The sequence below is a fragment of the Magnolia sinica genome, chromosome 10 (genome assembly GCF_029962835.1).
Source record: "Magnolia sinica isolate HGM2019 chromosome 10, MsV1, whole genome shotgun sequence".
In the NCBI taxonomy this organism is placed as follows: domain Eukaryota; kingdom Viridiplantae; phylum Streptophyta; class Magnoliopsida; order Magnoliales; family Magnoliaceae; genus Magnolia; species Magnolia sinica.
The window spans coordinates 22,081,716-22,105,722 of NC_080582.1; the positions used below are offsets into that span (position 1 = coordinate 22,081,716).

The 24,007-nt window shown below is 42.3% G+C and overlaps 1 protein-coding gene across 2 annotated transcripts in view; it reads left to right on the top strand.

Moving 5' to 3' along the window:
* Nucleotides 1-24,007, top strand: part of LOC131258157 (E3 ubiquitin-protein ligase UPL1) — a 63,834-nt gene that overhangs the window by 23,575 nt on the left and 16,252 nt on the right. Inside the window, exons 2-8 of one of the 2 annotated variants that reach the window (XM_058259269.1) lie at nucleotides 3,998-4,093; nucleotides 4,235-4,441; nucleotides 4,543-12,621; nucleotides 13,095-13,412; nucleotides 22,673-22,874; nucleotides 22,971-23,260; nucleotides 23,353-23,645. In XM_058259269.1, the coding sequence (XP_058115252.1) occupies nucleotides 3,998-4,093; nucleotides 4,235-4,441; nucleotides 4,543-12,621; nucleotides 13,095-13,412; nucleotides 22,673-22,874; nucleotides 22,971-23,260; nucleotides 23,353-23,645 (9,485 nt within the window). The remainder of the gene's footprint in view (nucleotides 1-3,997; nucleotides 4,094-4,234; nucleotides 4,442-4,542; nucleotides 12,622-13,094; nucleotides 13,413-22,672; nucleotides 22,875-22,970; nucleotides 23,261-23,352; nucleotides 23,646-24,007) is intronic. The other variant, XM_058259270.1, reaches the window with a different exon arrangement.

A 24,007-nucleotide genomic window follows, 5' to 3' on the forward strand; every position in this document is an offset into this window, starting at 1 on the left:
TAAGTGAAGCAGCGACTGACAACAACAAAGGAAGCTAACAATCGGTATTAAGCACTATCACTAAGCAGGGAATTTTGGGTTGATTTAAGCATACCAAGAGATCAGGTCCAAGATAGACACTATCCAGTGGTGGAATTAGATTTACTATACACATTGTCTGCAAAAATAGAATCATGGCGAATGTAGCATCCATGACTGACAATGCCTTTAAACTAGTGAAGAATTCTTTCAACATCCATAAGTTGTCTTACTACAGGCGCATGCATGAATTGGTGGTATGCTTTATTGACATAATTGGTTGAATAAGATTTAGGTTGATGTAGTAGAAGTTTAAAGCATTGAACCAGGATAGAACGTTTTTATTGGCAACAAATAATTTATTCAAAGCCCTGAGTGGGAAAAGGAGGGAAGATTGATGAAGGCAATGGATGTGTCTCATATTCATAGATAAGATCTATGGATCCCCTTCCTTAACCAAGGAATTGGTATTACAATTGGATTCACAAGGATATGAAAATATACAAGCCTCAATAGAGTGGAAAATCATTCATCATCATCATCGTCTTAGCCGTATCCCAATTAATTGGGGGCAGAAAATCATTCACACTTCATTTAAAATACAGGGTAGCTTCTGGGCATTTTCCAGAGCCCCAAGAAAACGTGTTATGGGAGTCCCTATCCACAGTCAAAAGACTGGCTACTTGGAAAAAAAAAACTCTATCCTAACTCTGATGGCTACAACCTCCATCTGGTTTGAGGATCCAATCCCATTCACACTAGGTTTGAGAAAGAGAATCTGATGGAACCATGTTCTTCCTTAGAACTTCCCTATCCGGAAAATCCTAGTTTCTAACCTTACTCCTATTAATCTTAAGCTTCCACCATCCCGAAGGGAGAGGATTTCAAGATCACACTTTTACAAAGGCCTTCGATGGTTAAGAACACCACCTCCAACAATGAAGAAGATCGGATATGGAGATGTTGGAAAATTCTCTTGAGGAACTCACCTAATTTACAAATGCTCTTTTGATTATATTGATTGGCTATGGAATAAGGCCTTGTTTAACCTATTAGCAAGGGTGGAGTCTCAAGCTAGGGTCTTCCCGAAAACACACCCATTTATCATTTCCTACTTTATATTGCACGCCTTTAAATAAGATTCTAACCAACCCCTTTGGATCCTCACTAAACTTTGAAATAGCTTTCCTGACAAATGTTCCATTTCCCGTTCTTACTAATCTTGGATCGTAATCCCTCTCCTTCGAACTATATTCGCAAGCTACAATTTCTCCAAAGCGCCTCTTGCTCCTCCCCCTTTAGATTTAGGCTTTTAAATGCCTTATCATCTTAGGAGGTGGTATGGCAACCCCAAAACCACAAACAAAAAGAAAAAAGATAAAAGAAAAAAAAAGTCTCGTCTTTTTTGTAAGTTTATTCCCTACTTTAACTGGGATGTTAAAAGGGAGAGGTAATCCATTGGGAGATCAGAGTGTTGATTTGTTGAGAATTATGTGACCTCCGAAGGAGAGAGATATCCTTCTCCATGAGGCTAGCTTTTTCTCAATTTGCCCGACTCCGAGTATCCCAAGTTGACCGAAAGCACGCTCTATTATGGACAACCCAATCGATATGTAAGCTCATTCACCTCCGGCCAACTAGTACCCACTTGTTATGGCAATCCAGATGCCACTTCGAAACATCTTAAATACCTTTTATGCAGTTACTAAGGTGTGACCTTGCAATACAATATAGTGTATCCCCACAATGGAGGTAGGAAATGGCAATGTCTTGGATGCAACTGAAATTTAGAACGCCCTTATTACATGCTGCATGCACAAGCTTGTTCAAACCTTCTGGCATGATAGAGAACAAAAAGGGTGAGAGCATATCCTCTTGCCTCGGGCTTCTGACACACTCATTAGAGTCGCATTTTCCAATTGCTTGTTTACTTCTTGTCCCTTTCGTTGCCCTAAATTTGTTCTGGCTAGGTTGGATAGGCTCATAAGAAACTTACTTCGGAGCAGAAGTGCCGATAAATGCAAATTTCACCTCCTTAGTTGGGAAGAGGTGTGCAAGCCAATCTTGGTAGGTGGTGTGAGTATTTGGGATCTGGCCTCCTTGAACTCGACCATTCTTGGTAAATGGATTTGGCACTTTGGCTCGGAGGGAAGCAGCCGGTGGAGAGATCATTGCTTGTAAATATGGGACTTAAAATGGAGGGTGGCGAACCAAGAACTTTTTTACAGTCTCTCATTTGTGGAAGGCTATAGCTAAAATGGGCCCTTGATTGCAAGAAGGCTTTTCTTCTCTCTTGGTGATGGGTCTTGAATCTGATTCTTGGAGGACCTTGGATTTCTGATCGCCCTCTCCAATCTATCTTCCTCAGCTTGGCCTGCGATGCCACGGATTGATCCATTTCTGTTGTCCGCCGCTTCTTGGATCTTGGGTTTGGAATTTGGTCCCTCCCTTGTAGGAGAAATCTCTCGGTCGAGGAGATGGAAGAATTCCTTAGGCTTCTCGAGTTCTCAAGAGGGTGTTTGTTTTTCCATTTACACATGTAAATGGTTGTAAATTTTTTTTTTTTTTAATTACTTACCAAAGGAATTCATGCCAGCGCCCCCCATGACGTTGATAACTATTAGCTTGTGGCACTAATATTGAGGAGAAAAATCTATGGTGCCCACCGTGATGTGTGTCCGATCTATGCTGTCCATCCATTTACCATCTCATTTTAGGGAATGAGCCCCAAAATGAGAAGGATCCAAAGCACAAGTGGACCACACCACATGAAATAGGGGGAATTGAACGCCTACCGTTGGAAACTTATTTGGGGCCACGGAAGTTTTGGATGAAGCTGATATTTGTGTTTTCCATTTATCCATGTCTGTCTGAACTTATGAACAGGTTGGATGTCAGTAATTCCATTAAAAATGAGTATTATGACAAATCAATACAGTAAAACCAAAACAATACAAACTTTAAAAACCTTAAAATCATGCACCAAGAACAAGATAAAACCAAACTGTTATAACTAATTATTAACTAAGATGTGGAAAGTGCTTTTAGTCTAAAATATTATACAAAGCATATAATGGTGATCATGAACCATTCAACCTTCAAGATTTGAAATTGATGCACGTCCTTACCAAGCCATGACAAGCGGAAGTCTTAGCTCTTAATGCATGTGAAAAGAAATTGTATTATGTTCTTCGATTGTTCAAAAGAATCATCCAATGCAAGATAAAATATCAAAATAGAACTACTATCATTTTCATCCATTTGATCAGTTAAAGAAAGAGGGGATTTTGGGGGTTTAGGTTAGAATGAAAGCCCTAAACTCATTTCTATGTTTTATAGAGGTTATAAAACCTTTTGGCTATATCTACCTTGGTTTGCCACCCACTGCTAAGGAGATTGCGCAAGCAGCACACCACCCTTGGCAATCACCTGGGCCTGCAATATTCCATGTGGCAGACCTAGGCCTGACTGCCTATGTGCCCAAAGGAATCATCGTGGCTGTAATATTTCATACATTAGCTACCGAAACCATTGAATGAAATGAATATGCATGTGCAATTTTTTTTGGAAAAGGAGTGGCGCAATGATATTTGGCTGCCTTCTGCTATAAAAATGTTGCTAATCTAGTTATTTGCAGTTCCAAAACATATTCCACATAATCCTGCCTTGTGGAAGCTAGATGTCTTATGATTGGTTAATGCTGCTGAACTAATGATTTCTGGAGAACCATTACTAATAGAACTTGGTATTTGTTAATGCTGCTGAACTTATAATTTTTGGAGAAACTTAACTAATAAAACTTGGTTTTGAGTTCCATTCAGTTTCTCTATCTTTCTGGAGATTGTTTGCTCCTTGGATTATTTTCTCCAGCTGTTGTGTTTGATCCAGATTTATTTCGTTTAAAGAGATGAGTATATGCATACCATGTCTGCATTCGGGACCTAGAAAAATAATGATTACTCAATTATTGCCATTTCAGCCTCCAAAAATCAAGTCCTTCATCAACAGTGTCACTGCTGCTTCTTTTGAGAATATAGAAGAACCCCTAAAAGGTTTCGTATGGGAGTTTGACAAGGTATTTCCTTTATCCTATTATTTATTATTATTATTTTTTATGTAATTTAGAGGATGCCGTACTTCTTTAATCCTATACTTATTTTTATGTGATTTTAGAGGATGCCATGCTTTTTGACCAGAAGCAAATTTCATTCTGCAGGGGGACTTTCATCACTGGGTTGATCTTTTTAATCATTTTGATTCATACTTTGAGAAGCACATAAAACCAAGGAAGGATTTGCAGGTTGAGGATAATTTTCTGGAAGCAGATCCTCCCTTCCCTAGGGAGGCAGTTCTTCAAATTCTCCGCGTTATAAGGATAATCTTGGAGAATTGTACAAATAAGCACTTCTATAGTTCCTTTGAGGTATGCTCCATTTCATTACAGAGTTCTCTTTTTCTGGTGTTAGTTCTTATATTCTATACCAGGTTCCCAATTTTTACATCATTGGTCTTGTGACAATGCAGCAGCATCTTTCGTCTCTCCTTGCTTCCACTGATGCTGATGTGGTTGAGGCTAGTCTACAGACTTTGGCTGCATTTCTGAAGAAAACAGTTGGGAAGTGCTCGATACGAGATGCTTCTCTTAATTCAAAGTTATTTGCTTTTTCGCAAGGTTGGGGAGGCAAGGAGGAAGGCCTTGGATTGATCGCATGTTCTGTGGAGAATGGGTGTGATTCCGTTGCATATGACTTGGGTTGCACCCTCCATTTCGAGTTCTATTCTGTTAATGATTCATCGAAGGAGCCCAGTGATTCAGAACCTTTGGTTCGAGGGTTACAAGTCATTCATTTGCCTAACATTAATTCTCGTGATGAGAATGATCTTGAGCTTCTGAATAAATTAGTGATGGAGTATAAAGTACCTGCTAGTTTAAGGTTTTCACTTTTGACAAGGTTGCGGTTTGCAAGGGCTTTTGGTTCTTTAGCATCTCGACAGCAATATATTTGCATACGATTGTATGCCTTTGTAGTTCTTGTTCAAGCTAGTAACGATGCTGATGACTTGGCTGCTTTCTTCAACAACGAGCCTGAGTTTATTAATGAACTGGTGTCCTTATTAAGCTATGAGGACGCAGTTCCTGAAAAAATACGCATCTTGGGCATTCTATCACTGGTTGCTCTTTGCCAAGACAGGTCTCGCCAGCCAACGGTATTAACTGCTGTGACATCTGGTGGGCACCGTGGAATCTTACCCAGTCTCATGCAGAAGGCTATAGATTCCATCACCAGCAGTTCCTCAAGATGGTCAGTTGTTTTTGCTGAGGCACTTTTATCACTTGTGACTGTTTTGGTTTCGTCATCTTCGGGTTGCTCAGCTCTACGGGAAGCAGGACTGATACCTACTCTTCTTCCACTTCTTAAAGATACGAGCCCCCAACATTTACACTCAGTCAGCACCGCAGTTCATGTTCTGGAAGCTTTCATGGACTACAGCAATCCGGCAGCTGCTTTGTTCAGAGACTTGGGGGGTTTAGATGACACCATTGCCCGCCTGAAGGTAGAAGTGTCCTATGTCGAGAAGGGTTCCAAGCAACAAGTTGAAGATTCTCATCGTGATAGTAAGGGCAAGCAAGTCATTGGAACTTCTGATGAGCTAGATACACAGCCTCTGTATTCCGAAGCACTAGTTTCTTACCACCGAAGGTTACTGATGAAAGCATTACTTCGAGCTATATCACTTGGTACGTATGCCCCGGGCACTACTGCCCGCATTTATGGTTCAGAAGAGAGTTTGTTGCCTCATTGCCTGTGCATTATCTTCAGAAGAGCAAAAGACTTTGGTGGTGGGGTGTTTTCACTTGCAGCGATTGTCATGAGTGATCTTATTCACAAAGATCCTACCTGTTTTCCCGTCCTAGATGCAGCTGATTTGCCTCGTGCATTTCTGGATGCTATTATGGGTGGTGTTCTATGCTCTGCAGAAGCAGTAACGTGCATTCCACAATGCTTGGATGCTTTATGCCTGAACAACATCGGCCTTCAGGCGGTGAAGGATCGTAATGCTTTGAGGTGCTTTGTTAAAATATTCACTTCCAGAACGTATTTACGTGCTCTTACCGGGGATACACCAGGAACCTTGTCTAGTGGATTAGATGAATTGATGCGCCATGCTTCCTCACTTCGCGGTCCTGGAGTGGACATGCTGATTGAGATCTTGAACACCATTTCGAAAATTGGATCTGGGGCTGAATCTTCTTCCTCTTCAATAGATCCACAGGGCCCTTCCACAGCTGTTCCCATGGAAACTGACACTGAGGAGAGGATTTTGGTTTCATCCGATGAAGGGGATTCGTCCAAAATGGACAGTTCTGAGCAGATAACTGAGGTAGATACTTCATCTGTGAATATTGAGTTGGTGAATGTTGAATCTTTCCTTCCAGAATGCATAACTAATGCTTCAAGACTTCTAGAAACTGTTCTCCAGAATGCTGACACATGCCGCATATTCATTGAGAAAAAGGGCATTGAAGCTGTTCTTCAGTTATTTACTTTGCCGCTACTGCCTCTTTCAGCATCGGTTGGCCAGAGTATTTCTGTTGCTTTCAAAAACTTCTCGCCTCAGCATTCTGCTGCTCTGGCTCGGGCCATGTGCATGTTTCTTAGAGAACATCTCAAATTGACAAATGACTTGTTAATTTCAGTTGGTGGTTCTCAGCTTGCTCAATTGGAAGGTGCAAAGCAAACGGAAGTCTTGAGATGTCTTTCTAGTCTCGAAGGTCTTCTATCACTAGCCAATTTTCTGCTGAAGGGGACAACTACCATGTTATCTGAATTGAGCTCTGCTGATGCTGATGTTTTGACGGATCTGGGGAAGGCATACAAAGAAGTACTTTGGCATATTTCTTTATGTAGTGATTCCAAGGTGGGTGAAAAGCGGGAGGTTGATCAAGAAACTGGAATAGCAGATGCTGTAATTCCTAATGCTACTGGAAGAGAGAGCGATGATGATGGTAACCTTGTTCCAATTGTCAGATATATGAATCCGGTCTCTCTTAGAAATGGTCCTGGGTCCCTCTGGAGTGGAGAACAAGAATTCCTGTCTGTGGTACGTTCTGGTGAAGGTGTGCACCGTCATGGCCGGCATGGGTTAACGAGGACACGGGGTGGGAGGACTGGCAGACAGCTGGATGTGTCACTCAATGATTCAGAAAGTTCTGCAATTGCATCAGAAACCTCATTGGTCCAGGACGCAAAAAAGAAAAGCCCTGATGTTCTCGTCTCAGAAATTTTGAATAAACTTGCTTTTGCCATCCGTTCTTTCCATGCCACTCTCGTGAAAGGGTTCACGGCCCCAAACCGTCGTAGAGCTGACTCTGGTTCACTGAGTTCTGCTTCCAGGAGCCTTGCAACTGCCCTTGCCAAAATTTTTCACGAGGCTCTTAGTTACTCAGGGCATTCTACCTCAGCTGCTGGCCTTGAAATGTCATTGTCAGTGAAGTGCAGGTATCTTGGAAAGGTTGTGGATGACATGGTGGCACTCACCTTTGATAGCAGACGGCGTGCATGCAACACGGCATTGGTGAACAACTTCTATGTACATGGAACATTCAAGGAGCTTCTGACTACATTCGAGGCCACAAGTCAGTTGCTCTGGACACTCCCCTACTCTATTCCAGCCTCTGGTTCCGATCAAGGAAAAACTGTTGAAGGAAATAAGTTGTCTCACAGTTTGTGGTTACTGGATACATTACAAAGCTATTGTCGTATGCTGGAGTATTTTGTAAATTCTTCCCTTCTTTTGTCTCCAACCTCTTCATCTCAGGCGCAGCTGCTCGTTCAGCCCGTTGCAGCTGGATTGTCGATTGGACTGTTCTCTGTACCAAGGGATCCAGAAGTTTTTGTTCGTATGTTGCAGTCCCAGGTTCTGGATGTGATTCTTCCTGTATGGAACCATCCCATGTTTCCTAACTGCAGCCCAACTTTCATTACCGCCATGGTTTCTCTTGTTACTCATATATACTCTGGTGTTGGAGATGTAAAGCGGAGTAGAAATGGTATCACAGGAAGCACAAACCAACGGTTTGTGGGTCCTCCTCCTGATGAATCTACTATTGCTACCATAGTTGAGATGGGTTTTAGTAGAGCCAGGGCTGAGGAAGCTCTGAGGCGCGTGGAAACAAATAGCGTGGAGATGGCCATGGAGTGGTTGTTTAGCCATGCCGAAGATCCTGTGCAGGAGGATGATGAGCTTGCTCGGGCACTTGCCTTGTCATTGGGTAATTCATCAGATACATCTAAAGAAGACAGTGGTGATAAGACAAGAGATGTCATGGCTGAAGAAAGAGAGGCAGAAGCGCCCCCCATTGATGATGTTCTTGCTGCAGCTATGAAGCTGTTTCAGAGTAGTGATGCTATGGCCTTCCCATTGACAGATTTGCTTGTGACACTTTGCAATCGGAACAAAGGGGAAGATCGTCCGAGAGTGGCCTTGTATCTTATTCAGCAACTAAAGCTTTGTCCATCGGATTTCTCGAAGGACACAGGAGCGCTGTGTACAATCTCCCATATCTTGGCTTTGCTTCTTAGTGAAGACAGCAGTACACGAGAAATCGCTGCGGAGAATGGTATCGTCTCGGCTGCACTAGACATCTTGACAAACTTCAAGTCGAGAACTGATTCAAAAGAAGAGGGTTCAGCCCCGAAATGCGTAAGTGCTCTGTTTCTTATCCTGGATAACATGCTGCAGTCCAAACCTAGAGTTTCATCCGAAAACACTGAAGGAAATCTGTCGGGGTCTTTAGCCGACTCTTCTGGAGAGGATGCTTCTTTGTCACTCTCTGTATCTGTTACCGAGAGTAAATCTACTTCACAGGGTCATGATAAAGAAACTGGCAATGTATTTGAGAAGATATTGGGGAAGTCTACTGGGTACCTGACTCTTGAGCAGAGTCACAGGGTACTGGAAATTGCTTGTGAGTTCATAAAACAACATGTTCCAGCTATGGTTATGCAGGCTGTTTTGCAATTATGTGCACGCTTAACAAAAACACATGCTATAGCTATGCAATTCCTTGAAAATGGAGGTCTTGCTGCACTTTTTAGTCTTCCAAGGAGTTGTTTCTTTCTGGGGTTTGACAGCGTCGCATCTGCTATCATCCGGCATCTCCTCGAAGATCCTCAAACCCTACAAACTGCTATGGAGTTGGAGATACGACAAACCCTGTCCGGTACTCTTAGCCGCCAAGCAGGTCGTCCTTTGCCAAGGACATTTTTGACATCAATGGCACCTGTCATCTCAAGAGATCCTGTGATTTTCATGAGAGCTGCAGCTGCAGTTTGTCAGTTGGAGACATCGGGTGGAAGGATGAATATTGTCTTATCAAAGGAAAAGGATAAAGAGAAGGAGAAATCAAAAGCCTTTGGTGTTGAAGTTGGAGTTTCTTCTAATGAGTGTGTACGGATGCCTGAAAGTAAGCTACAGGAAGGATCTGGCAAATGCACGAAAGGTCACAAAAGAATTCCTGCCAGTCTAACACAAGTTATAGACCAGCTTTTGGAAATAGTTATGAGCTATCCGTCAGCAAGAAAACAGGAGGAATGTACTAGTTCCTTAGCCCCTATGGAAGTTGATGAACCTGCTACAAAGGAGAAGGGTAAATCGAAGGTTGATGATACAAAGATGGAACACGACAGCCTCTCTGAAAGATCCACAGCACTGGCAAAAGTCACTTTTGTTCTCAAGTTGATGAGCGATATTCTTCTCATGTACGTACATGCGGTGGGGGTTGTTCTCAGACGGGATTCAGAGACTTGTCAACTTCGGGGATCTTGTCAGCTGGATGGCTCTGGACATGGCGGGATATTGCACCATGTTTTGCACCAGCTGCTTCCATTATCTTCAGATAAAACTGCTGTGTCCCTGGACAAAACTGCCGAAGCCTCAGTCGAGTGGAGAGACAAGCTGTCGGAAAAAGCCTCATGGTTTTTGGTTGTGCTATGTGGTCGTTCTGGTGAAGGGCGCAGGCGTGTGATTAGCGAAATTGTAAGAGCCTTCTCTTCATTCTCTAGCTCAGGAAGCAATTCTTCCAAAGGAATTCTATTGCCGAATAAAAAAGTTCTGGCTTTTGCTGACTTGGTGAATTCCATTTTGTCAAAAAATTCATCTTCAAGCAACTTACCTGGTCCAGGATGCTCACCAGATATAGCAAAGACCATGATAGATGGAGGAATGATTCAATCTTTGACCAGTATTCTTCAGGTGATCGATCTGGATCATCCTGATGCTCCAAAAATTGTGAATCTTATACTCAAGGCTTTGGAGAGCTTGACAAGGGCTGCTAATGCTAATGAGCAAGTGTTCAAGTCAGAGGGGCTTAATAAGAAAAAGCGTTCTGGTATGAATGGAAGAGCTGAAGACCAGACAAATGCAGTTGCTGGTGGCGAATCTGTGGAGCATGATCAAAATGCTAACAGTCAACATCAGACCACAGATGCAGTGGGAACTGAACAGCAGCTTCAGGGAACCTCTCACAATGATACAGTTCGGGATGCAAATCTAAATCAGTCTATGGAGCCAGATATGAGAATAGAGATGGAAGAGACTATGACTGCTCATCCACCAATGGAACATGGGGTTGAGTTCATGCGTGAGGAGATGGATGAAGGTGGTGTGCTGCATAATACAAATGTTGGGATGACTTTTCGAGTTGAGCGTAGGACAGATGATGACATGGGTGATGAAGATGATGAGGATATGGGGGAGGATGGTGAGGATGACGATGAAGAGGATGATGAAGAGGATGATGAGGACGAGGATATAGCTGAAGAGGGTGCTGCTCTGATGTCTCTTGCTGATACTGATGTGGAGGACCATGATGACAATGGTTTGGGAGATGAATATAATGATGACATGATTGATGAAGAGGACGATGATTTTCATGAGAACCGTGTCATAGAAGTGAGATGGAGGGAAGGTCTCGATGGTTTAGATCATTTACAAGTTTTGGGGCGTCCTGGAGCTGCAAGTGGTCTCATTGACGTTGCAGCAGAGCCCTTTCAAGGGGTAAATGTGGATGATATATTTGGTTTTCGCAGGCCTCTAGGTGAGCGTCGCCGCCAGACTGGTAACAGGAATTTTGTTGAGCGATCCGGCTTAGAAGGAACTGCTTTTCAACATCCACTCCTGCGGCCATCGCAGTCAGGGGATCCAAACGTTTCGATGTGGTCCTCTGCTGGAACTGGATCCAGGGACTTGGAAGCTTTATCAGTTGGAAATTTTGATGTAACCCATTTCTATATGTTTGATGCTCCTGTTCTGCCGTCTGAGCATGCAGCAGCTACTATTTTTGGTGATCGTTTGGTTGGTGCACCCCCACCCTTACTTGATTTTTCGCTAGGGATGGATCCTATGCATTTGGCAGGAAGAAGAGGGCCAGGTGATGGTCGATGGACTGATGATGGTCAGCCACAAGCAGGCAGTCAGGCTGCTGCTATAGCACAAGCTGTAGAAGAACAGTTCATATCCCAGCTGCGCAGCGTGACTCCTTCCAGTAATCGTCTAAATCAGAGGCAATCAGAAAATCCTGGAAGGCTAGAGAACCAGCAGTCAGACATTACACCATCTAATGTCGACAGTCAACCACAGTATGCAGATGATAATGTTGCTAGCCAACAAACTGAAGCTCAACATCAAGATCTAGGAACCAGTTCAGTGCATCCTCAAGAGAATCCAACTGTTGAAGGTGACTCTTGTCTTCCTATCTCATTCCTTGATGGATGTGTCAATTCAGAGTCTGTTCTCAGAGAAGCAGAAGGGCCACAAGCAGCAGAACCTATGTCAACACATCCAGATGGTTTAAACAGTATCTCGAATGAGAGTGAAAGCATGCAAATTGGAGAGGGTCCCATCACTAACATAGGAAGGTTGGAGACCATTCCTGAGTTTGTTACAACATCAGCTGATTTACACAGCATGGATCCTCCGAGTCGAGATGTTTCCGAAATGTTTGCTAACGCTCACGATTCAGGGCCTCTTAGCACATCTGGTGATGTTCTGTTAGGAACAGAGAGCCAGTCCAGTAGTCAAGCACTTGTTGGTTCCAGTGCAGAAATGCTGCATGCAGGTGATGGTGCTGCTTCAGTTGAAGTTGGTGTTGATGTTGATATGGAAGGTGTACCCACTGTGAGGAACCCAGTTGAACACACTGTGCCTGTTTCTTACAATGCTGCAGACGATCCATCTGCTCTGCAAAGCACAGAGGTTGCTCAAGATGCCAATCAACCTGACCAGATCAATATTAATAATGAGGGTTCTAGCACAAATACTATTGACCCGACCTTCTTGGAGGCACTGCCTGAGGATCTTCGGGCAGAAGTACTAGCTTCTCAACAAGCTCAATCTGTACCAGCTCCGACTTATGCACCTCCTTCTGCAGAAGACATCGACCCTGAGTTCTTAGCCGCTCTTCCTCCAGATATTCAAGCAGAAGTTTTAGCACAACAGCGAGCACAAAGAGCTGTGCAGTCTCAGCAAGCTGAAGGGCAACCGGTTGATATGGACAATGCATCTATTATTGCTACTTTTCCTGCTGATTTGCGTGAAGAGGTATTTTTTTATTAAGGGTTTTGCTAGTTCTACAAATGTGTAGATCCCACCTCATGTACATGCCACCAAAAAATGTCCCAACATTTCGTGTGCAAGATCCAATACGTCTGTCAGGTTGGCCCCACAATGTTGCTGCCCCAGCCCAAATATCAGGCTCGTCCATCATTTGTTAGCCATGGTTTACTAGCTACAAAGGACATATTCAAATTTCATCTGTTAAAAACTGGCCCACCCGATGAGCAGACTGGCCAGATTTTTTGGTTCAGGTAATTACATGGTTGGGCCACCTTCAGGACTCTACCTGGATGTTCCATACAAGTGTCAGCTTAGGATGTGTTGTGGAGCGTACGAGGGGATGAAATTTCGTGCATGTGGAATTAGCAAATGTCTATGTTTAAAACTCTTAACTTTAAGCTTTCCCAGTTGAATCTTCATAACCATGTCTTTTTTTTTTTTTTTAATTTTTTTTTCAGGTGCTCTTGACATCCTCCGAAGCAGTTTTATCTGCATTACCATCACCTTTACTGGCAGAGGCCCAAATGCTCAGGGATAGAGCAATGAGCCATTATCAGGCTCGCAGCCTTTTTGGAGGCAGCCACAGGCTTGGCGGTAGAAGGAATAGTTTGGGAATAGACAGGCAGACAGTGATGGATAGAGGTGTTGGAGTTACAATAGGTCGGCGTGCTGTTTCTGCCATTGCAAACAGCTTGAAGGTTAAAGAAATTGAAGGAACACCTCTTTTAGATGCAAATGCTTTGAGAGCATTGATCCAGCTCTTAAGATTAGCTCAGGTAATTCTTTTCCTTTTTCCTTTCAAATGGCGTGATTTAGTTTCCTTGCCCATTTTCAGAAATCTTTTGGTTAGGTTAGTCATTGATTTTTTCACTCTTTATTTCCCGCTCGCACTAGTTAGCTAAATAATGGCTTGACGAAAAATAACCACCATCTCATAGTATATATTGCTAATATCTTGGCTCCTATATCCGTTTCGAGAATATAAGAGTTTTGTCAGTGATTCTTGTTCCTTATGGGGTGGTGTCGTTGACAGGTTAAATCTAGAGGATGTAGTATTCCACTCTTAAGCCTTTCTGGTTCCTAGTTCTGCTGCCTTGAGCTCATTCCAACATAGACTTAAATATTGACTTCTCCCTTGCAATTGAAACTCATTTCTGAATAGATCTTACTCTGAGAGTTTCTAGCTGCTGCCTCAAAATATGACGAGGAAAATATGGAGTTGGACTTGGGTTGTTTTCCTTAAAATGGTGAGTACCACCAAAAAAAGAAATAAAAAAGAAAAAGGAAAAAGAAAAGAAAAGAAAAAGGAACATAAATTTGTAGCGATTTTCATTCTTTAAATGTTATGTGTGTGTGTGTGTGTGTGTGTGTGTGTGTGTGTATATATTTATTTAAGAATTAGAAACTTAAAAGAGAAGCAAAATATGGGAAAATGGACATTGTTAGGATAAATGAATAAAAGCTAAAAAGAAAAACATGGAAAATGCACATTATTATGACAAAGGAAAAACGTTAAAATAGAATTAACATGTGGAAATGTATTTGAACATAATATGAGAACAAGGAAATGGGTAAAGTAATATGAATATGTGAATGCTTTGAACCAAAATAGGAATAACTCCCATTTCATCTGTTTATTCGGAAGAGATCCCATTTCATCTATTTATTTGGAAGAAGTGCGGAGAATCTGATATCGGGTGAAATTTCATATTTACAAGGATTGCTTGCCTCTGCCTGAGAGTTCTTTCAAACATGCGATCCAGGAGAACTATTAGGGGAAGTTCAAATTAAAATCTGAGCTTAGTTCTCAGCAGGTCAAGAAGCTGATTTTTGGGGACACTATGTGCACATGGCCGGAGAGATGAATCTTGATGTCGGAGAAGTGCCAGGCATAGTCAGATACCCATCAGGACAGATATACAACGAGGAAGGTAGGGAAAAATCAAATGGCTCGAACGACTTGGCAACTGGAGATTGGAAATACGTCAAAGACAAAAAAAAGGGAGGTAAGTAGAATGATAGAAAGACCAGAGACGTATCAAGCTACCCAACGCTGTTTATCAAGGGGTTCCCAGAAGGATGGCTCCTTGTAAACTTCTCAAGAGTGTTTGGTCGGGCCGGAGCGGTGACAGATGTGGTGCTACCAAGGAATAAGGCAAGCGGAACATATAGGGGTTTTGCGTTAGTGAGGATGAGTTCAGAGGAAGAGTTAACAAGGGCGGTACATATGCTACATGGTGAAAGTTTCGGAGGAGTAAAGCTCCTAGTCCAGAGGGCGAGGTTCGGCCTTGAGTTAAAATGGAAAAATAGAGGAGTATCCCAAATGCAAAAAAAACAAGGTTATCTCAAACTGACATCAAAAGAGAGCGTTACTCACAAAAGGAGAAAGGTACTTCATCTCCCCATAATATTCCCTCGTTCAAGGAGGTGCTATCAAAAGGGCTATCGAGACTAAAAGAACGGCAAGCTAATTTGGAGGGAATCGAAAAAGAGACAGAATCAGCCAGAGGAGTGGAAAGAGGAAATGAAGGGAAGGAGATGGTGGTGCATATAAATCAAGAAATGCTCTAAAGATCAAAACAAGCGTTACAGGGATCGCTAGTATTGATAACCAAATAAGGAGCATCGATCGCTCAAGTTAGAGGCTGGATAGACGAATGTTGTAGGATTACACCGGAGAAGTACATCATAAAACCGATTGGATATAATGAGCTCTGGATTCGTTTGAGTCTAGAACTTAATTCGGATTTACTTATTGTGGCAGGAGTGCTGCACAAAGATGGTCCAGTAAGCAAAATACTTAGCTGGGACGAGTTCTCACTGTTCGGAATGGAGGATATTTGGATGCTAATTTGGTCAATTCCTTTGGAACTTTGGTATGAAGACCTTTTTATATCAGCAGCTTTATGCCTAGGGAAGATAATAGAACTGGACCCAAAGACGAAGTAGGGAGAGGAGATGGGGGTGATAAGGGTCAGGGTTAGGCGAAAGAAGAAAGAGGTTTCGCCATTACATATCTAGGTATTCGTCGACGATAGGTATCTTAGTCCACCAGTTCGAAAGGAGGAAAAAGATGAGCCCGCTCCTAGATGGTGAGATCTTTGGAATATCAGGGAGATAGCACCATCAGTAGCAGGAGCTAAGTCTGCCCTAACAGTGGAAGGACCACAGCGACGATACACTGCAGGAGCACCAAATGCCTCGTTCAACAACTGTTATCAAATTGTAGATGGCTATTATGTCGCTGACTGTAGCAAGTACAACAGTGCGACGCGTGGCAACGATTCCCTAGATATTTACTCGCGCCCATCGAGAGAGAACTAGTTGCAATCTCCTTCGTCCATGCAGACGGAGGACAGGAGATCGTATCCTCTTTGAATCCCGGCCGTGCCGAAGAATATCGTCTTTCGTCAGTTTCTCGGAGACAACAACACACGTGGCTGCTTTGGAGAGGAGAGAGAGAGAGCATACGAGAGGATCGGGAGCTGAACCTATATCAAGTAATTCCATCCGAACTCGGTTTGGAACCCTTAATGCTGGCGAGGGTGAATCTTGACCCCTCGTCAGATGTGAAAGTTGATCCGAACCGGGGTTTTGTCTCAATATCGGGTCTTTTGGGTCCCTCGGAGGCCTCCAAGTCAAATGCACATATTAGAGAGCTAGAGACACGTGTTGGTATACTCCCTCGTCCGTTGCAAGACGACATGATCTGGAATCTCAAACCACATGTGCGAGTACCTCCTAATACAAAGGGTAGGTTTGGGTCAGTACGTGCGGATACCAATACCCCCTTAAGTGAAGATTTTCCACTCATGTTGGACGAGAACGCCTCTCTCGCATATGATATAGAGCATCTCCCTTGGCACTCAGAATGTTCAGAAATTCTAGAACGTCAATCTCCTCGCTTCGTGTCATCCAGGGATACAACGTCGGGTCAAGTTTTGGCATCCGTATTCACGGAAGAAATCGGTGAAGGGGTGATCGAAGCGGAACCTCTACAGTTCAGGTTCGGAACAACGACAGAAGAAATGTAGGCCGATCAACTCGCAAGGGCTGATTTTGAAGAACAGAGGGAAAAGCTAGTTGATGTAATACAAAAAAAGAAATGGATGAGAGATGCAATGGGCCATGTAGGAAGATCCATAGAGCTATCATTTGTAGTTCATCCAGAAGATTATGTAGCACTGTTCCATTGTGTTGAGACCCGTAACAGACCTTTTTCGGGAACAAGATCTCCTAGAACACTCCACTAAAATAAGGGCAGCATCAATGAGATGCAAAGTAAATCAACCAGTCCCTTAAAGCTCGGCGGGTCTCTGTTCAATAAAGGGCCACAAGTTTCATGGGGTAGATATGTTCCCATATGAAGATCTTATCATTGAATGTGAGAGGAGTGGGGTCCAAACAGAAGAGAAGGGTAATCATAGATATTTGCGGGAGAAGCAAGTCGGAAGTGATCTGCCTGCAGGAAACAAATGCACAAAATTTTAATGATAAGTTAATAGGGACTCTTTGGAAGGCGACAAATGCGAAATGGGTGGCCTTGGATGTTGAAGGCAGTTCAGGTGGAATTCTGGTAGCTTGGAAATCTTCATTCTAGTCGTTGAAGACTACTTGGAAGGGAGTATACTCAATATCGGTAATTCTGAAGAACGTCTCTATTGATCTCTACTGCCTCATCATCTCAATCTATGGCCCAACTGAAGAAGAAAAGAGAAAAGACATCTGGGAGGAATTGAAGGCCACAAGACAAGTTTAACAGTCCCTGGTGCATAGGAGGAGATTTCAACATAGTGCGATATGCGGAAGAAAAGTCAAATGGTAGAAAGGTTACCCCTGGAATGCGCGGTTTCTCACTCTGGATTGAGGATCAAGAATCAGTCGATCTTCCCCTTCTTGGATCTAGATTCACATGGTCTAACGGAAGATCGAATCCAATAATGTCAAGTTCGGATAGATTTCTGGTGTCGACAGAATGGCTGGAACTCTTCCCTCTGGTATCGCAGACTGTCCTCCTCAGACCAACATCAGACCACAACCCGTTAATTCTCATGGTAGAAGACAACAACTTGGGTTCGGAGCCATTCAAGTTCGAAATGTCATGGCTGAAGATGGAAGGCTTTCATCCGCTCATAAGAGAGTGGTGGACAGATTTTCAGGTGGAAGGATACGCACGTTTTAGACTTACCCAAAAATTGAGGCTTCTGAATGGTAAATTAAAGTTGTGGAAAGAGGTGGTTCTAAGGAAAAGGGAAAAGGAAACAGATGATATTCTAGCTGAGTTGCAATCTATTGATAAAGAAGCAAAATCAGTCACGATGGCAACATATAAGTCGAACAAAAGACTACAGTTAATCCAAAGTTATGTGTCCAGGGTGTTGGAGGATGAAATATCATGGAGGCAAAGAGTGAGGATCAAATGGATCAAAGGAGGAGATAAAAACATCAAAATTTTCCACAATATAGCTAGTGCTTGAGCAAGAAGTAACAAAATCAGCAGCTTGATTGTCAATGAGACTAGGATAGAGGATCAACAGATTATTTCGGAGGAAGCTATACGTTACTTTAGCAGTCTCTTCTATGGAGAAGAATGGAGATGACCAATGTTGGATCAGCTCCAGGTGGACAACCTTTCTGAAGAGGAAGCTAACGCCCTAGAAGCCTCTTTTTCGATGGAAGAGGTGAAAGGGGCAGTGGAAGCATTAGGAGGAGATAAGGCCCCGGGACCAGACGGATTCTTGATAGTTTTTTTTTTTTTTTCAAACTTTTTGGGAAATCCTATAGATTGATGTCATGGATTTTGTCAATGAATTCTACATTGGAGGCAGATTATCAAAAGACATTGGAGCAACGTTCGTGATGCTAATCCCGAAGGTGCGGACCAGTGTTTTAAATAGCGGTAGCGTGATGCGTAGCGCTCAGCCCTCTATAGCGTGTAGCGTAAATACGTAGCGTGTAGCGTAAGCTACACGATACTTCTATTTTTTTAATTTAAAAGTAGGTTAAATATAATAAATAGTGAAAAAGAAAAAGAAAAAAATTATAAAAATGACTAAAAGATGATTCATTTTATCAATTCTAAGCATGTTCAAAAAAGTTATTAGTTATGATTTATCAAAAGCCAATCCACATATATAAGCCAAATCAAATAATTATCACATCAACAACTTTCTAAGCAAACCACTTTAATTTATAATGTCTAATTGAAACCACAAGTCACAATTATGAAAAGAAATAAAAATCCCATAGGTTAAAAGTATCAAGTATAATATAAGTGTCACATTCCTCAACATTAAAAACAAAGAAAATGTGAAAAAAATAATAAAAAAATAAAATAGTAAAAATATACATTGTAGCTTACGCTACGGACGCTACGCGCTACGTAGCTGTAGCGTACGCTACGACCCGTGTAGCGTACGCTACAGGGGATTTACACTATTTGGAACGCTACGTAGCGCTACGGCCACGCTACGCTACGTAGCGTACGCTACCGCTACGCTATGGGCGCTATTTGAAACACTGGTGCGGACTCGCTAAAAGACTTTAGACCAATCAGTTTAATCGGTGGCCCATATAAAATTCTAGAAAAAGTCTTGGCATCAAGAATGAAAGAAGTGATAGGAAATATTATCTCTGATAATCAGAATGCATTCATCCCAGGAAGACAAATCATCGAGAATGCACTCATAGTGAATGAATGCTTGGATTCAAGTCACAGATCCAGGAAAAAAGGTCTATTATGCAAGCTTGACCTAGAAAAGGCATACGACCATGTAGATTGGGGTTTTCTTCAATATATGTTACAGCGGATGGGCTTTGGGGATAGATGGAGAAGGTAGATGGGGGAATGTGTCGGCTCTGCCTTTTTCTCGGTTCTTCTGAATGGATCTCCTAAAGGTTTTTTTAGAAGCTTAAGCGGGTTGCGCCAAGGAGACCCGTTATCCCCTTTCCTTTTCCTAGGGTAGGTGAAGCCCTATCCAGAATGTTGAACAAAGGTCAGGATGAAGGCATTATCAGTGGTATCAGAGTGATAGGAATGGATAAACCGATATCTCATGTTCAGTTTGCGGATGACACACTCCTATCTTGCGAAGTAGATCAGGTAAAAGTTAGTAATATGTGAACCACTATTCGGTGTTTCGAGGCAGTTTCGGGCCCAATAGTGAACATGACAAAGTCCAAGATGCTTGGGGTGAATATGTTGGAAGAAGAGGTAACGTGGTTGGCAGAGTATTTCGATTGTTCAGTAGGCCGCCTCCCGACCACTTATGTTGGTTTGCCGCTATGTATAGGGAAGCCCCCAAAATTCTTTTGGGACAAGGTCATTGACAGATTCGAGAAGTATTTAGCTAGATGGAAATGTATATACCTATTGTTAGGTGGGCGAATCACTTTAATTAAGGCAGCTCTTTCGAATCTTCCTTTATACTTTATGTTGATGTTCAAGTGCCCGACTTCGATTCTGGCAATGCTAGAAAAGCTAAGAAGAGATTTTCTATGGCATGGTAAAGAAGAGAAGAAGAAATTTCATTTGGTTGATTAGAAGGATGTATGCAAGCATGTTCAAGAAGGTGGGGCTGGTATAAAAGATCTTAAGAATATGAATCGGACACTCTTAGGGAAATGGACCTGGATACTAGGGACAAAAGAAGGGACCCTCTGGAATACGTTAATCAAGAAAAAATATGGGCGGTTAGAGGGGAGTTGGTGGACCAAGGACTCATACAATTACAGAGCTTCGACGATTTGGAAAGGGGTGTTATCCATAAAGGAGGTCCTGAAAAGGATAGGATTGGCGATAGGGAAAGGTGACAGTACTCGTCTCTGGCATGATATCTGGATGGGTGACGCTGCATTGAAAGACGATTTCCCACATTCCGCATTGCCTCCAATCAGTCCATTGATGATGCGGACATTAGTGGTGCACCCTTTAGAGTGTACCAGAGGAGGAGGCGTCGCCGACAGAGTACTGGAGCAGAGGAGTTGATGTGGATGGACGTTGGGTCCATTGGACCCATTTTCTGACGTGCTACGAGTGTAGGAGCGGCATGACCGCACCCTGACTATAGATCCATGGGTCGGATTTCACACCCTACCACACGGGTGTTTTAGTTTTAGGCGTTTTTGTTCTTTTCCTTATTTCAGGGGCTTTATTGCACTTTCTTTACTTTTCATATTTTTTTATTAATTTTCTTGTTTTCAGGCGCTTTAGTGCACTTTTACTTTTTCCATAGCTTATATATATGCTGTGAGAAACCTTTTTTTTTTTTTAGCTTGTTAGTACACTCACTGTCAGTTCACACTTCACTGTTTGCCTCCCCCACTAGGGAATTGATACCAAGACCTCAGTGTTGAAACAAGATATCTTTCACTTAATGAGAAACCCTATTTTGATTATTATTGAATGAATAGAAATTCGTCTCTTTTCTTCCTCTTTATTCAAAAGATTAGAGTTTCAGGATTGACCCTTGGGTGTTGAGGATTCCACCCTAATTTCAGGTTTCCTTCTTTCTAGATCTTTAAGGTGCAGGAAAAGGTAAGAATCATCCTCCTTATTTTCTTTTGATGGCAAAAAGACCTGTACCTTCTTCATCTCGAACCTTTCATTCTTCGTCCCTTTCGTTCCTCTCTATATATCCCCTTTCTAGTTTTAACAGAAAAGATGGATGGTTAATCAGTAGGATCAGATCCAAACTTGACTGTGGACTGACTTATGCTAGATCTGGGATATCCTCATATCCCTAGGTCCTTCCTTTTTTACTGTTTACGCGATTTTAATGGATTGACCTCATCTTTGTTTTGAAATTTACCTAATCCCTTTGACTGGAAACGGTTAGTTAATTGGTGTATTTATTTGAACATTCTTTAACCTGATTATACATGCATCTAAGATTAGGTCATCATATGTCCCTGCATCAATTGTGGTAGCTAGATGCTATTCTGTCCTTGGGAGTGAAGTGGTGTGGAATCCAGAATGTAGAAGAAATCTCAATGACCACGAGGTTCAAGAATATGTAGGACTTCTTAACCGCATCCAAGACGTCAAACTGGATTCGTCTACTGCGGACAAAATAGTTTGGAAAATCGATAAATCTAGAGAATTCTTAGTTAAATCATTCTATAGGAGCATTGACAGGGTCCCCTCAATGGGAGAAGAGATCCACACTAATCATGTTTGGAAATACAAAACTCCCCCCAAGATAGTGGGTTTCGGTTGGCTAGTTGGTAAAAAGAAGGTCCTTATAGTTGATAATTTGAGAAAAAAGGGGTATGATTATCACAAACGTGTGCCTATGCTGCATGGTGAGCGAAGAAACGGTGGACCATCTCTTCATTCATTGTCCTTTCATCAGTCGAATCTGGCCAGATCTTCTTTCCCGTTTTGATATCCGCTGGTCCTCCCCAAATTCGACAGGCAGTCTCCTTAAGGCCTGGCATGGTCCAAGATTGGGCAAATAGAGGACCGAGCTATGGAGAATGTCCCTCCTTGCTCTCTGGTGGAAAGTGTGGGAAGAAAGGAATGGAAGATGATTCAATGGTGTCTCAAACTCCCTGGAATCCATAGCGTTTAGAGCAAGGCGGTTTGTGGTCGAGTGGGCTTCTAATGTAGAAAAATTAAAGGGCTATAATCTTCCGTTTATAGGAGTGTAGTTGTCCCGCTACCTCAGCGGTTAAGCAATCCCTGTATTCCTCTTTATCTTTTAATATAAATTGTGACTTTTCAAAAAAGAAGAAGGAATAACTCCAAATCAATTCAACACCACCCGACCAAGTTTGTTGGCTTTACCGTAAGGGGTAGTTCCCAAGTTAAATTGGCAATTTGCTTGCAATCTTTTAAGAAATTTGTTTTCCCCCCTTTTTACGAGTATAATTAAGTGGGATGCCAATGTTTATGGATTATGGACCATAGTTGATTAGATAGCTGCTGTCAGAGCCTGCTATAGGATATTGAATGATGTTATGGTCTTCACCTGTGTTTTAGAATGTTCAGTTAACATGTGGCCTTTTCTCCCTCTTGTTCTTTTTGAACTTTCAGCCCCTCGGGAAAGGCCTTCTCCAGAGACTCTTGTTGAACCTCTGTGCACACAGTGTTACACGGGCTATTCTGGTTAGCCTTTTGCTTGATATGATAAAACCAGAAGCTGAGGGTTTTGTTAGTGGACCTGCAGCTGTTACTTCTCAAAGGCTTTATGGTTGCCAATGGAATGTTGTTTATGGTCGATCACAGCAGTTGGATGGTACTACTTTTGCCAATGGAATCTGTTATTTCTGTACAGTTCTTTCAGTTTAAAGCAATGCCATTTTAACTTGGAGTTTCTTTTGTTATTGTCAAGGTCTTCCACCTCTTGTGTCACGTCGAGTCCTTGAGATTTTGACTTACCTGGCAACAAATCATTTGGCTGTTGCAAATATTCTTTTCTACTTTGAATCTCCGTCAGATCTAGAATCTCCAGTTCCTCCACATCTGGAAGCCAAGAAGGAGAAAGGGAAGGAGAAAATTGGGGAAGGAATGCCTTCATCATGCTTGATTGAAATGTCTCAGAAGGGATCTATACCTCTAATATTGTTCCTGAAGCTCCTAAACCGGTCACTGTTTTTACGCAGCAATGCTCATCTTGAACAGGTATTAATGAGATACTGTAGAAATAGGTTGCTTTCTCTGCTATATATAAAGTGGCTTAGGTGCACTTACTGTGTTCTAATTCTGGTGTGCAGGTCATGGTTCTCCTCCAAGTAGTAGTTAATAATGCTGCCTCAAAAGTTGAGTCTCAGCCTCAACCTGAACAGGTTCCTGCCAATTCCCAGACTTCATCTGAAAAGGGAGCTTCCGATGAGACTCCTAAAGATCCTCTCCCATCCGATCAGATTTCCGGTCAGGATTCAAATAAAAATGCAAGCGCTGAGGCATTCACATCTAGCGGAAAGAAAATTGTTAATCCATACGATATCATCTTGCAGCTTCCAGAATCCGATTTGCGTAATCTTTGCAGCCTTCTTGCTCATGAGGGGTAACTTTCTTCCCTATTGCTCTCAATGGTGCTCTTTACAATTTTGTAGGATATTGTGTTGCAAAATGCATCAATGCCATTCGACTTAAGTCATGGTTTCAAGTGTTGATTATGATACGGCTGTATCGACTGTATCATAACTGCAACAGCCACCCTTGTTACACAGTATGAGGATGGATTGTTCCGTTAAAAAAAAAAAAATTGCTCTATCGGCCCATATCAGTGGATGCAACCAGTTTTTTAGGTCTCGACAATATCAGCCGATACATCCCACCTTTGCGATACGAAAAACACAAGTAATGGGATATATCCCACTTGTTCGATTTGGTGAGCATTTTTTATTTTCCAACAAATATTTTTTT